The sequence below is a fragment of the Chelonia mydas genome, chromosome 16 (genome assembly GCF_015237465.2).
Source record: "Chelonia mydas isolate rCheMyd1 chromosome 16, rCheMyd1.pri.v2, whole genome shotgun sequence".
Classification (NCBI taxonomy): domain Eukaryota; kingdom Metazoa; phylum Chordata; order Testudines; family Cheloniidae; genus Chelonia; species Chelonia mydas.
Window position 1 is genome coordinate 8,976,259 of NC_057857.1, and position 12,820 is coordinate 8,989,078.

General features: G+C 43.5%; 1 protein-coding gene across 1 annotated transcript in view; it reads left to right on the top strand.

Moving 5' to 3' along the window:
* Positions 1-12,820, top strand: part of PAPPA (pappalysin 1) — a 228,261-nt gene that overhangs the window by 30,999 nt on the left and 184,442 nt on the right. Inside the window, exon 3 of the mRNA XM_007057273.4 lies at positions 9,709-10,777. Within this exon, the coding sequence (XP_007057335.1) occupies positions 9,709-10,777 (1,069 nt within the window). The remainder of the gene's footprint in view (positions 1-9,708; positions 10,778-12,820) is intronic.

A 12,820-nucleotide genomic window follows, 5' to 3' on the forward strand; every position in this document is an offset into this window, starting at 1 on the left:
GGAAAAATAATATTTAACTCTTGATTAGGACTGTAGCTTCCCACAGAGGGCCAGAACTTCAGGTGGTGTAAATCCATTGACTCCAGTGAAGCTATGCAGATTTACATCAGGTGATAATCTGCTCCACATAGCCTCACAGTCCAGTTATATAACCAGCATGCCCATTTCACATGGAAATGCCCCTAAATTACCAACGAAATTCCCAGTTAACACTGATGTGATTTTTTTTTTTTTACAGTCTCCCAGCTGGGTGTCCTGGTTAGCCCTGATGGAAGATTTTTTTTGTTTTAATGGAGACTTTTTAGCCATCTGTCGGGTCCCGGAAGGAATGGTTGCAAGGTTGTCCCCTCCTCCCCCCCCCCCCGTCCCCACTTGCCCCCACCCTGATCCTCCCATTTAGTTTAGGGGCTGCTCGTGTTTCCTTCTTTGTTCTTCATCCCCACCCCCACGCTTCCTTTTGTGCAGTGGTGTAAAAGCCATCCCCTTTGCAGCTGGGAGTAGTAACTGCTCAGCTGGTTCCAGGGCTGCCCTCGGAGCCCTTGTAAAGGTCAGTTGAAAGGGAGCTCTGAAGAGCAAAACAAGTTATGTTGCCCCTCCCCCACTCTCCACCATGAATTTTGGCTGCATCACAGCCAAACTCACTTGTATACATCCCCACCTTGTTGCTCTGCTGTCTTGGCCAGCAAGAATGCTCTTTCAGGGCAGAATGTCTGGCCCTTTTCCTCTTCAGCTACTAGCTTGGCCAGTGCTGCCGCTGATTTACTTCCCTAGCACATCAGGCACAGGAGCTGGTGCGGGTTTATGAAATGAAATAGCATTTTGAACTGCCGGTCAGCTGATGGGCATTGTGTGCACTTGTCCAGTGACAGATATACTCCATAATCCCTCCAGAAGGACGTTTTCTTTGGGGACTCTCTGGCTGTCTGATCTACTTTGAGGTTCCGTGACCTCTCTTGACCCAATTTATGCACCAGCTTTCCATGTTGTCTAATATAAGCCCAGAAATTTCGAGGCCTTTGTTATTTAGATTACACTAGAATTATGATACAGCTTCTGTACAGAGCTTGCTGCCTAGTGTTAGCCCTCAGAATGGAGAAGGAGGTGCTACTGGGTTAGCAGGAACAAAGCTACGTTATTTTCCTATAGACCTTTGAAGGTTAATCAATGTTTTGGTCTAAGACAGAGGGGAGGTAAGAGCTGTGGGAGCAGAGATGTTCATGTGTGTGGATTCTTATGTGTGTGTGTATAAATTATTTGTTTTAATCCTTGTGTGTACCTGGGTATATATGTCTCTCCATGGGCGTGTAGGTAAATTTGTTAGTGTGTGCGTGTGATGCATCCCTGTGTATATACCTCTCCTTATTTTGTGTGCTCCTTGCCCGCTTGTGTATGTGTGTGTGTATCTTTGTGTCTGGGACTCTGGCTATGTACCCCCTTAAAGTCAATGTAATGTTACTACTGAATTTCTCCTAGAGACTATGTGAAGTAAAATAGGAACTGTTGAGAGCCTTTGCCCAAAATTCACTCAAATGTGAAATTCAAAAGAAATATTTTGAGGCTAGAAAGAGCTGGATATAGAATAGAACTTTTCATTTTTGCAGTGGGACTCTCTGCTTCCTGATTATGACAATGGCTGCAAGCAGAAATGATGAAACCCCAGGAGAAAATCTGTTCTTTCAGCAAAACTGGCTTGTTGGAAACAGGAAGTTCTGGAAGTCCAATAAGAAACCTTCTTCACACTTGATTCCTAGCCAGGTTTTGCTGACCCAGTTAGAAGTTCAGCTAGTTTGGATGAGCATCCAAACCTGTGGGTGCTGTACTCGAATTGAGCCAAACTCATGAATGTCTTGTCTCATTTTCTATATTTATAGAACAGCAGCCTTTTATAAATAACAAACACAGCTCTCTGATTGGTGGGCTAGATCATGACGGCCTTATTCTGTTAACCTCCTATTGGAGTCTTGCCTGAGAAAAACTTGAGGAAAAACCTCAAGATTTAGCCTTATATATTTATTATATGCAAAAAATAAAGTTGTTAAAACATTATTAAGGTTGCAAAGGCAAGCATGGAAAATTTAGGAAATGCCAGAATTAAGGTTGCCTGTGCAACCTTAACTCTGTCCCCATGTGCATATGCATTATGATAGTCTTTAATTACATGACCACATACTGTTTCATCTCCACAGGACTCCACCCTCATATTTAGGTAGCACCTCCCATTTTAAAGTTTGCTCAACACTTCCCTTTATAAGACTCTTTTCAGTTGCTTATAACTTTGCCAAACGTTAACCCTTTAGGCAGAAATTTTCCATGGTGGGTGTTTTCTGCTGGGGCTGAATTAATTTTGAGAATTTTAGCCAAATTATTTAGAATAATAGAATCATAGAAATGTAGGGCTGGTAGGGACCTCAAGAGGTCATTTAGTCCAGTCACCTGCACTGAGGCAGGACCAAGTAAACCTAGGCCATCCCTGACAGGTGTTTGTCTACCCCTGTTCTTAAAAACCTCCGATGATGGGGATTCCGCAACCTCCCTAGATAACCTATCATGCACATACACACCCTGTCTTCTTTTCTCAAGAAAAAACATGCTCAGTTTTTGACTTTCCTCGTAAATCAGGTTTTCTAACCCTTAATCATTTTTAGTCATTTCCATGAATGGGACTAGGGTAAAATAAGTTGATTTGCCCATGTTAAAAATCCTTGAGACTTTTTAAAAAATGTTCTAACTCCCCTGTGATTTCGTGCAGGGATCTGAAATTTGGTTGGGGGCTGGGAGGTAGAGATAAACTTTGTGTCATGGATGTGGCTTTTACTGTCCTGTGAGAATCTACCCAAATGTGGCCTATATCATTTAGGTTTTGTGTAAGTATAGAAAAAAAATCAAGTCATTACCACAGCAGCTGTTTGATGTTTAATGATCCATTGTCTCTTTGAGGAATCTGGATCACGAACAGTTACAATTTGTTAACTGAGCACCACTCTCCTCAGATCCTGCAGCAATTGTGAAATGCTTAGGGAGATTTAGGTAAGGAGCAACACCCCCCAGCAGTACTCCTTTATACTGATACTCTAAACAATGAAGCCCTTTAAAAAGAGGTACCCAACAGAGAAATGATGCTGTTAAAGTGCTGGCAGGTGTCGTACTGAAGCACACTCTTCTGTGCTGTCAGATCTTGCTGTGTGCTTTGAGATCTTACTCTTCATAATCTCTCATAATACGGTAAATTATCTCTGTCCCTACCCCACGAGATCAGTCTGTAGGAGGCACCTTGCATACAGACAGCAGGTTTATTGTCACAGCGAAGCTCAGTGATGTCTCACTCACATTGTTGGGGCTCCAAGGTCCAGGCCAGTAGCTGCTCCGTTACAGCATAAATGATTTAGTTATCACAAAGCCAGGACTTTTATGAAGTTCATAACTAACCAGCCACTGCAAATGTATATATCCCATATTTAGCTGTGCTGTTCATGCCTCCCAACCCTGATACTACAAGGCATCACGTCAAGCATATGGGGCCTAAATCAAATCCTGTAGCATTGCTTGTGAGGTGAATGGCAAGTATCCGATCTGAATTCAGCAAGGCAGGCAGCAGCAGAAAAACAAGTACTTGTTCCTGGCCTGAGCAGTAAACTGCCACCTGGGCAATTCTGAGGTGCTTTGCTTGAGCCAATACTTGCCCCTGGGAGTGCCCCAAAGGCTGCTTGGCAGCATCGGAAATGGTACAGATGGAGTTGTTTTCTTAAGTACCTTGGAGTTTGAATTATTTAACTGTTCTGGAGGAAAGTGTGTGGAGGCTGGGAGAGAAGGGAGAGATTATTTCTTCCCTTCATAAAAGTATATTGGGTTCAACATTGTACCATGAAATATCCAATGCAGAACTCGAGAAGCTGCTCTACTGGATCTTCCCTGACTTACCCAATAGCATGGAGCATGGGGATACTTAACCCAAATCTGTCTGTTTTAATTATTTTCCTCTGGACAGATAAAAGCTTTCTATAGGTTCCTGTAGAATATTTGCTCTGTCAAGCATTCCTCTGTGGCTTTGATACTAAACGATTAAAACATGCTAGGGGAAAAAAAACAGCCCCAACCTTTAGCTCCCTCTTCTTGGGCCCCTGACTGCAGCTTTGATTGTTGACCTAAATTCCCCTTTCATAACGGAGTCCTGTCACCTCTGGTTGTAGTCTCCCAGCAAAGCAGGCGTGGCCAACTTCCAGAAGTGCAAGGTATTATTCCCTCCCCGCCCACTTCTTTTCAAGGCTGCTGTGGACTGTACAGCACACCTGGTGGGTTCAAAGTCAGCTCACCCCGCCCCAAAAAATGGCACCACAAGCTCCCATCCCCCATTGCACAGTAAAGTGAGAAACCTGCTTTGAAGTAAAGATTTCAAACCTTAGCTAGTTCACTGGCTGGGTTGGTTACCAGGAAGCTGTTGTTAGAGACACAAGAAATAGTGCTGAAGTGATGGAAGGAGGCTTGGAGTTTGTTATTGGTCATTTGAAAATGGATTATAGCAGTTTGCACAGGTTACTTTAGCTCCCTTCCTTATGAACACTGCCCACTGAGAATGCTACTTATAACTTTGGCACGGAGAGCTTCTAGCTGTGTGTCCCAGCCTCTCTGTAGCCATTCCTGATCACCATCTGCTGCAACCTCAGCATCTTGAGTTTGGTTACAGCAGCGCCTCATAGAATCATAGGGTTAGAAGGGACCCCCTGCTAAGATGCAGGATTTGTCTCTAAACCATCCAAGATAGAATGTTCCCCCAATGACCTTTCTTCCAAAAGTTCAGCAACTGATGTCATATATTATATGCACAGTGCAAAATTCTCCCCGTGCAAAGGGCCCACACAAAGATAATGCACCATTTCAATCCCATACAGTCCCTTAAAACAAAGTGGGACTTAAGTGGTATACAGGCCTTGTGCATGGCCTCCTGCAAGGATCAGTTATGATTAGCAGAGGTATACTGTAGCAATCATGGGTAAGGCTTCAAACATCATGCGTTTGGCTTAAAAATTGTGAGATTTAAAAAAAAATAGACTTCTGGTTATTTTTATTTGCTTGCTGGGTTTTGAGTCATTGGGGCTTACATTTTCAAGCTTTCATCTGCAAGCACGAGGGCTAAAACTTATTTTTTTCTTTGTAAATGAAAGCTGAGATTCTGACCTAATCCCCTAACCCCAAGAGCTGTGGCTCTGGGAAAGCAACAGATATCATGAGACTTGTGAGTTGGCAACACTGACAGTGCTCATCTCACCTAAAGTGCTATCCATCCCTAGCAACTAAAGGCAGGCAAAAGTGAGGAAGAACGGCAATGTGAAAATTGTGCACTTTTTTCGGTGGCGGGAGGAGGGGCTTTGGTTTGATCTCACACCATTTCATGGCTGAGAAACTTTACTTTTCAAGACATGTTTGTCAGATTCCGGTATTGCACTGAATCATCTGCAGAATCATTGGCCTAATTTTCCTGTACTCTGCGGCCCCTTTACGCCGCTCTTAAAGTGTAAAGGGGCTTTAAAGTAGGTGAAAATCTACTGTAGCAGAGCAGTGGGAAGGGGCCTTAGTGGCTCTTTGTCCTGTATTTGTACAGTGCCTGGCACAGTGGGGTTGTGGTCCATGACAGGATCTCATAGGCACAACCACAATACAAATAATTAATAATAGTAACAATAAGAGTATAAATTATGTGAAAGTTGATCATGAGAACTACATTTATAAAATTTAAATTTCAGTCATTTTGCTCAAAAACAGGCTTGATTTTTGGGATGCAAAGGGGCACTTTTTGCTCAAAATGTTTTTAATGATTTCTAAGCGATAACGCACGCCTATGGACTCATTTTACAAAGTCAAAATAAACTGTGAAAACCTCTGATTTTGACGTTTTCCACATGTATGGAAATTATTTCACATGTCCCTATTCCAGAGCCCTTTCCTTTGTTGTTATTAGTGGGAGTGATAAATATTTATATTTTGATGGAGCTCATAGACCCCAATTGGGATTGGGGCCTCATTGCGTTGGGCATTGGACAAACACAGAAAAAGAGATTGTCCCCTACCTGAAAAGATGTATAAACCGAAGGTAAAAGCAGATGAAGGTAGGGGATGTGGATGTAACATACAAACAAATGGATATTGTGAAGGATTGGCACAGTTTTGTTAGTTACAGCTATTGTAGGGTTTTCCTCTCCTTTCCCCTCTTTTCCCTCTCCCTTAAAAATAAACAGCACACAAATAGTCTATACATCCATAAAGCTAGTCTGTCTTGGAATGGAACAGGTCCACTCTAGCCTTGTAGCTGTGGTTGGATACCTGCAATGGTAAATGCTTGAGAAAGGAATATTGCATGAGAGGTATGGTCGTTTGGGTTGACTGATTGGCCTTTGCCCTAAACCAGAGAACATAAGGAATCAGAATATTAAACTGTTCCATCTCAGCAGCATTCACACAGGCTGGTTCATTGGTGTCCCCATTGTCACTACTTATGTGTCCTCTGTTGGCTATAAATCTTGAATTGATAGCAGCTGTTTGAGGCAAACTCAAGCCACATTGCATCACATCAGAGTTAATCGCACAAAGGAAGAAGGAGGTTTGGTACATTTCTGTAGTATTCCTGCAGCAGCTCCGTCTGTTCGACTGAGGTCAGTTGCTAGCCCCATGCAGCGCATAAGAACAAGAGGAAGAGGGCTTATCATGGTCAAGAAGAGACCATTCTAACTTTCCTGTCAGATGTCCCTCATTTTGAGGGACCTCACTCGTCTGAAATCCAAAGTTGCTAGGATTTGATGTCCTTGCACTTTAGTTAGTGAAAATTTTCTATTTCAGAAATAAAAACCAAGGCTACAGAAACAGGTATTTACATTTTAAGATTTCTGTGTGAATGTTTTTTGAGTGTCCCTGTGCCCCGGTTTTCAGTCTCGGCAGATATGGAGACGGTACTGTTATGTGCAACTTCTTAACTGTTCCTCTAGCAAACGCCCATAAAAGTCTGTATCTTACTATAGGAAAGGTGTGTCTTGCAGCTCTCTATCCCCCAGGTGTCCCTCCGGTCTGGGAGGGACTCTTTCCATACCAATACACACCTCAGGGCTCCCTCTATCCCATACTGGAGTGGGGGGATGCATTCTGGACTTCTAGTCCCGAGAACCTCTTATGTGGATGAAACTTGTCTTTCCAGTGTTCCCATCATTCACTACAGTATTACTTACCCAACACCATTACATGGTACTTCCATTGGAAGTAACATTTCACTTAGCACATTAAAAGGAAGCGCAGAAGAGAGGGCACATCTGAAAATGAGTGTGTGTGTGTGTGTGTGTGTATATATATATATACACACACACATGCATGCGCACACACACACACACACATATATATATATAGTAAAGAAATAAAGCAAGCTGGGAGCCCTGACACCAAAACATCATTGGCAGCTTTGAATTTGATAGTATTCATTTCCTGGGTAAACATTCACCTTAGCCTGACTGGAAAATGTCATTTTTAAACCTACTTGTTTTCCTTCTCCCTTCTCTCTCCCTTCTCTCTCCCTCCCTCTCATGATCAGAAGTGGCAGTATAAGCTTGAAGCTGGTCTTGTAAAGGTTTTGAACTGAGTGCGCCCTACAGATGAATAAACACATTACCTTCCTAACCCTGGGATCTCTCTTCCAAAGGAAACAGGAAAAGGGGGAGCTTAGAGCCCCTGGCAAAATAACAGTGTGCAGAAAAAAGGCCTGTTTAAAAATTTTCAGCCTTCCCATTAGAGGATTTTGGGGCGGGGGGGAAAGGTGGGTGACAGAAGTGGGGGAAGGGAAAAAATACAGTGACTGCTCCCGTAACCTTTGCTCTGTTGATATTAGACAAGACCACACTGTTAATGAGTGATTGTTAACAGATGGCTGTTGAGCAACTTGTCCAGCGTCAGAAGCAAAAGACGTTGTCATTTGGTGGTGATGGTGCTGGGAGGGTTAGGGTGCAGAGGTGAGGTAGAGGGATATTTAGTCTTTTCACGGAGATAGAGCTGTCAAAGATTTATGATTTCAAGTCACTTCTTTTGGTGGCAGAGGGTGGGAAAGAGATTGTTTTAATGCGTTAGGGCTAGAATGCCATTTAGTACAGAAGTCCTTACTTTTTTTTCAGTCAAGGTGTCTACTATTAAGAGCTGAGGGGAGGAAACCTGTATTCCTTTATCTTCCTCAATCCCTGTATCTGACACTGGGAAAGGACTTTCTCTAAGACGGGGGGGGGACAGGGTTCTGAGGTGGCATTGGGCATACACTCTCGCAGGTGCTTGACTGGCCGGTTCTTGTTCACATGCTCACGGTCTAACTGATGGCCATGTGTGGGGTTGGGAAAGAATTTTCTCCCAGGTCAGATCAGCAATGAGCTTGGTTGGTTTTTTTACACCTTCCTCTTCCATGTGTGTGAGCGGGCCACTTTCCAGGATTATCTGAGTCTATCTCGCTGAGTGATTTCCCTGCCATTGGGGCGGCCTTGGGCACTGGTGCACCTCGGTCCCTCCTATTCTCTGCCTGTGGCAGAGTTGTGTCTCCTGTGGGTTGTAATACTTGAGTCTCAGTTCTGTTGTTGGGTTTAGTGTGTGAGTGGCTGGCTGGGTGGTGTTGGTGGCATGTGACATACAGGAGGTCAAACTAGATGATCTGGTGGTCCCTTCTGTCCTTAAACTCTGTGACTTTATCACTGTGACTATGGTCTCTAACCCCCAGAGTGCTCTCTCCCATTTTGGGAAGTGATTTTCTCCATACCTCTATTCCCCCCACCATCACCCCATTGCTCCCTGTAACCCTGGGTGGGGGACTGCTTCATTCCTCTAACTTCTAGAGCATGCTTTCTCTTTTCATTCCTTCCTCCCTTCCATTTCCTTTATATATTTAAATTGAGCTATTTGGACACACAATGAACCAGAGAGCGCTTTGCGTGTAGGTGAGTAGAAGCATGGATATGTAGTGTATGAGAGAGATCATTAGTATCTGTTCTGTTGAGGTGCAGTAAATGGATACACATCTTTGGATGTGTGGGGGATCTGGAATACAACTTGTTCATCAGATTCAATATAAGTGTGTGTATGTTTCTCTCACCAGTTCTCATTGGCTGGGATTTTAAAAGGAGCCTATGGAAGTTAGGCACCCAAATCAATCTCAGCAGGATTTGGTCATTTAGCCCTTAGGTTCCTATGGAAATCCCATCCATTTAGCATTTCTCCTGCTGTATTAAGATTGGATCTCATATTCATTTCTCCTGCTAAACTTTGCATACAGGTTGTTCCTCCTGTTTTCAGGGGGAGAATGGACCCGGGGTCGGGGGAGGCAGAGAGGGAGAGAGAATTAGCAATCAAGGACGTTTCATAAGACTCTACTTGGTTTAAACCAGTGAGGTTAAATTTATGGCTCAAATGAAGTTAATGAGACTACACAGAACAGCTCTCCACTGCTTTGAAATTGCAAAACAGTTCTGGTCTTTGGCCAGGGAATGGGGGTCCCATTCACACTGCATGCCTCTGGCAGTCCTTGTCCTTTGATGCTAAGTTCTCTTGTATGGCCACGCAGCTACCAGATACCTGGTTTATCTATATCTACCTGGTACGCCAACCCTCTTAATACCTCTATATTTTTAATGACAAAGTAAATACATTAAATAATCTGTTGTCACCCTTATTTATTCCTATTTCTTTTTTGGGGGCCCATAGGATTATATGACAAATGTTCTTACACCTCCCGTGACCGAGGATGGGTCCTGGGGATTAACACCGTCAGTGACCAGGGGAATAGAGACCCCCGCTATTTCTTCTCGCTGAAGACGGACCGTGCTCGCAAGGTCACCACCATTGCCACTCATCGCAGCTATCTTCCCAACCAGTGGGTGCATCTGGCTGCCACATACGATGGGCACTTGATGAAACTCTATGTCAACGGAGCCCAGGTGGCCACGAGTGGGGAGCAAGTGGGCAGCATCTTCAGCCTTCTGACCGTGAAGTGTAAAGTGCTCATGATTGGAGGAAATGCCCTGAATCAGAACTATCGGGGTTACATAGAACACTTCAATCTCTGGAGGACAGCCCGGTCCCAGAAGGAGATCTTGTTTGACATGGGCCAGGTGGTTCATGAACTAGACACCCCTCTACCTCAGCTAGTTCTTCAGGAGAGTTTACTGAATGTGAAAAACACCTGGTCTCCCATGAAGGATGGCAGCAGTCCTCAGATCGAATTCAACTATCACCATGGCTACTTGTTGGATACCAGTCTGGACCCTCCTCTTTGTGGGCAGACAGTCTGCGACAATGTGGAGGTGATCGCCAGCTACAACAAGCTTCCCCGCTTCCGCCGCAATAAGGTGGTGCGCTACCGGGTGATGAACCTCTATGACGACACATACCAGAACCCCACCGTCAGCCGGCAGCAGATCGAGTTCCAGCACCAGCAGCTGAATGAGGCCTTCAGCCGCTACAACATCACCTGGGAGCTGGAAGTGCTGGATGTGAAGAACTCATCCCTCCGCCACCGCCTCATCCTGGCCAACTGCGACATCAGCAAGATCGGAGACGAGAACTGTGACCCCGAGTGCAACCACACGCTGACTGGGTACGATGGAGGGGACTGCCGGCACGTACGTCATGCCCTGTTCCACAAGAAGAAGCAGAACGGCGTGTGCGACATGGATTGTAACTATGAGAGGTACAACTTTGATGGTGGGGAATGCTGTAACCCGGAGATAACTGATGTAACCAAGACATGTTTTGAACCAGATTCTCCTTACAGGTAGGCAACTTCTTAAACAAATGAGGTATTTATAATAATACCTGTGAACATCAGACTAATGGCAGTCCTGCCAGCTGTCCATTCCTCCATATTTATTGCTTCTCTTGTATTTTTTCTTTCCTTTGTGTGTGTGTGTTTGTGTGTGTGTGTGTAATTGGCGCACACTTAACCTGTCTCAGCACAAGTCCTCAGACCTGCCTTGCCACTGAATCCAAATTTACCCTCTCACCACCGAAGATCAGATTGTCGAAGATTTAAACGGCCAACTCAGGGAAATCCACAAGCTGTAGGTTATCAGCTGTAGGTTAGAGTGCTGAATAGCTGATTTTAGCCACAAGCCCTCAGAGTGTAGGAGTGAAAACCATAGGAAGGTCGCATTTGGCGAGGCTCTGAGGTGAGAGTGATTAAATACTTTTAGGCAGACTTCAGTTTACTGAGACTTCTTTAAAGGATAGACAGTTTATTCAGGGCCCTTTAATGTTATGTCAACGCAGCTTTTTTTGTGCACACATAGGGAGGGAATGTCATTCTGCAGTTATAGAGAGGAGGGGTCTGAGTATGGGGGCAGGGGATGGATCACTGGATGATTACCTGTTCTTTTCATTCGCTCTGAAGCATCTGGCATTGGCCACTGTCGGAAGACAGGATACTAGGCTAGATGGACTTTTGGTCTGACCCAGTTTGGCCATTCTTATGAGTATCAGGACTTCTAGCTTCTGTTATGAGCTCTGTGTCTTTGAGCAAGTAACTTAACTGTCTCAGTTTACACAACTGAAAAACGGGGAAAGTATCCCTTCTCTTCCTGACAGGGGAGCTGTGTGGGCTAATTACATAACATTCATAAAGCAGTCTGAGATCTTTGGATGAAAGGGTCTACGTGTCTACATAAATACAATTTTTTTATTTTGTATCGGGGTGTCAATCTCAAATCACTTGCACTGGTTTGACGCCAGTTTAATGCCAGTGACTTTAGTGGAGTTGCTCCTGATTTACACCAGCATATGTGAGAGTAGAATCAGACCCTTCTATATTCAAAAAAACCCCTCACCCTATGGTTTAAAGTCATTATGGTCTGTCTTAAACCTACATTAAATAGAAGGTAAGGGTGAAATTCTGTCCTTCACACACTATGGCTTAGTGTTGCAGCTTATAGGGTTATGGGAGGGGGGGAGGAGAGGGGAGAATCACACAGCGCTCAGAACACCCTGTGTTACCAGCCACCACAGAGCAGATTAAGAAGGAAAATGTCAGCTGTGAGAGAATTCCCTACATTGTGTTGGTTCAAGCCATCTCCTTAACATTTTGAGCAGAGAGAAGTTTTAAAAGGACACTTTCAGCTCAGTTTGGGCTCCAAATTTACGAAACATCTGAGAAATGCTTCTTCCATTTTGTTTATATAAATCCAATGTATCTCTTCAAAAATAAACAAATCAATATTCCTTTGCAGCTCAGCTCAAACACTACAACCTTGTGATAGTGCAGGAGAGTCAGACAGTGAAATGGATTAAATACCAATTATAAAAACTGACCAATCTACTTTCATTGTCCAGTCAGAGAAAAATGCAACTAAGCAAACAGTAGAGAAATGTAAATTGGATTTTTTTTAAATCTGCAGTTTTCATAACCCATGGCTTTAGTAATAACATAGCTAAGATAATTTTTTAAAATGTGATTTTTAATCTGAGAGTGCCCTTTTAACATTTTTACTGTATCCAACATCACAAACATGCACAAACCTTTTAAATTCAACCTAATAAGAAAAGCCTAACTCAGTTTCTTCATCTGTAAAATAGGGATAAAGATACTTAACTCTTTTGTAAGTTGCTTTGAGATCAACTAATGCAAAGTACTATATAAAAGCTGGGTATTATTATTATTTATTATTTAATTTAAAATCACATGACCATATTTAAGACTGTTCCTTAACATTCAGAAACTTTCAGGGCCAAATTTTCCAAACTGCATGCCCAGAGTTGTGCACAAAAAATGTACATGTGGAAGTTCAAGTAAGTCAAATGTCATTTGCAAAATATGCAGTTCCAT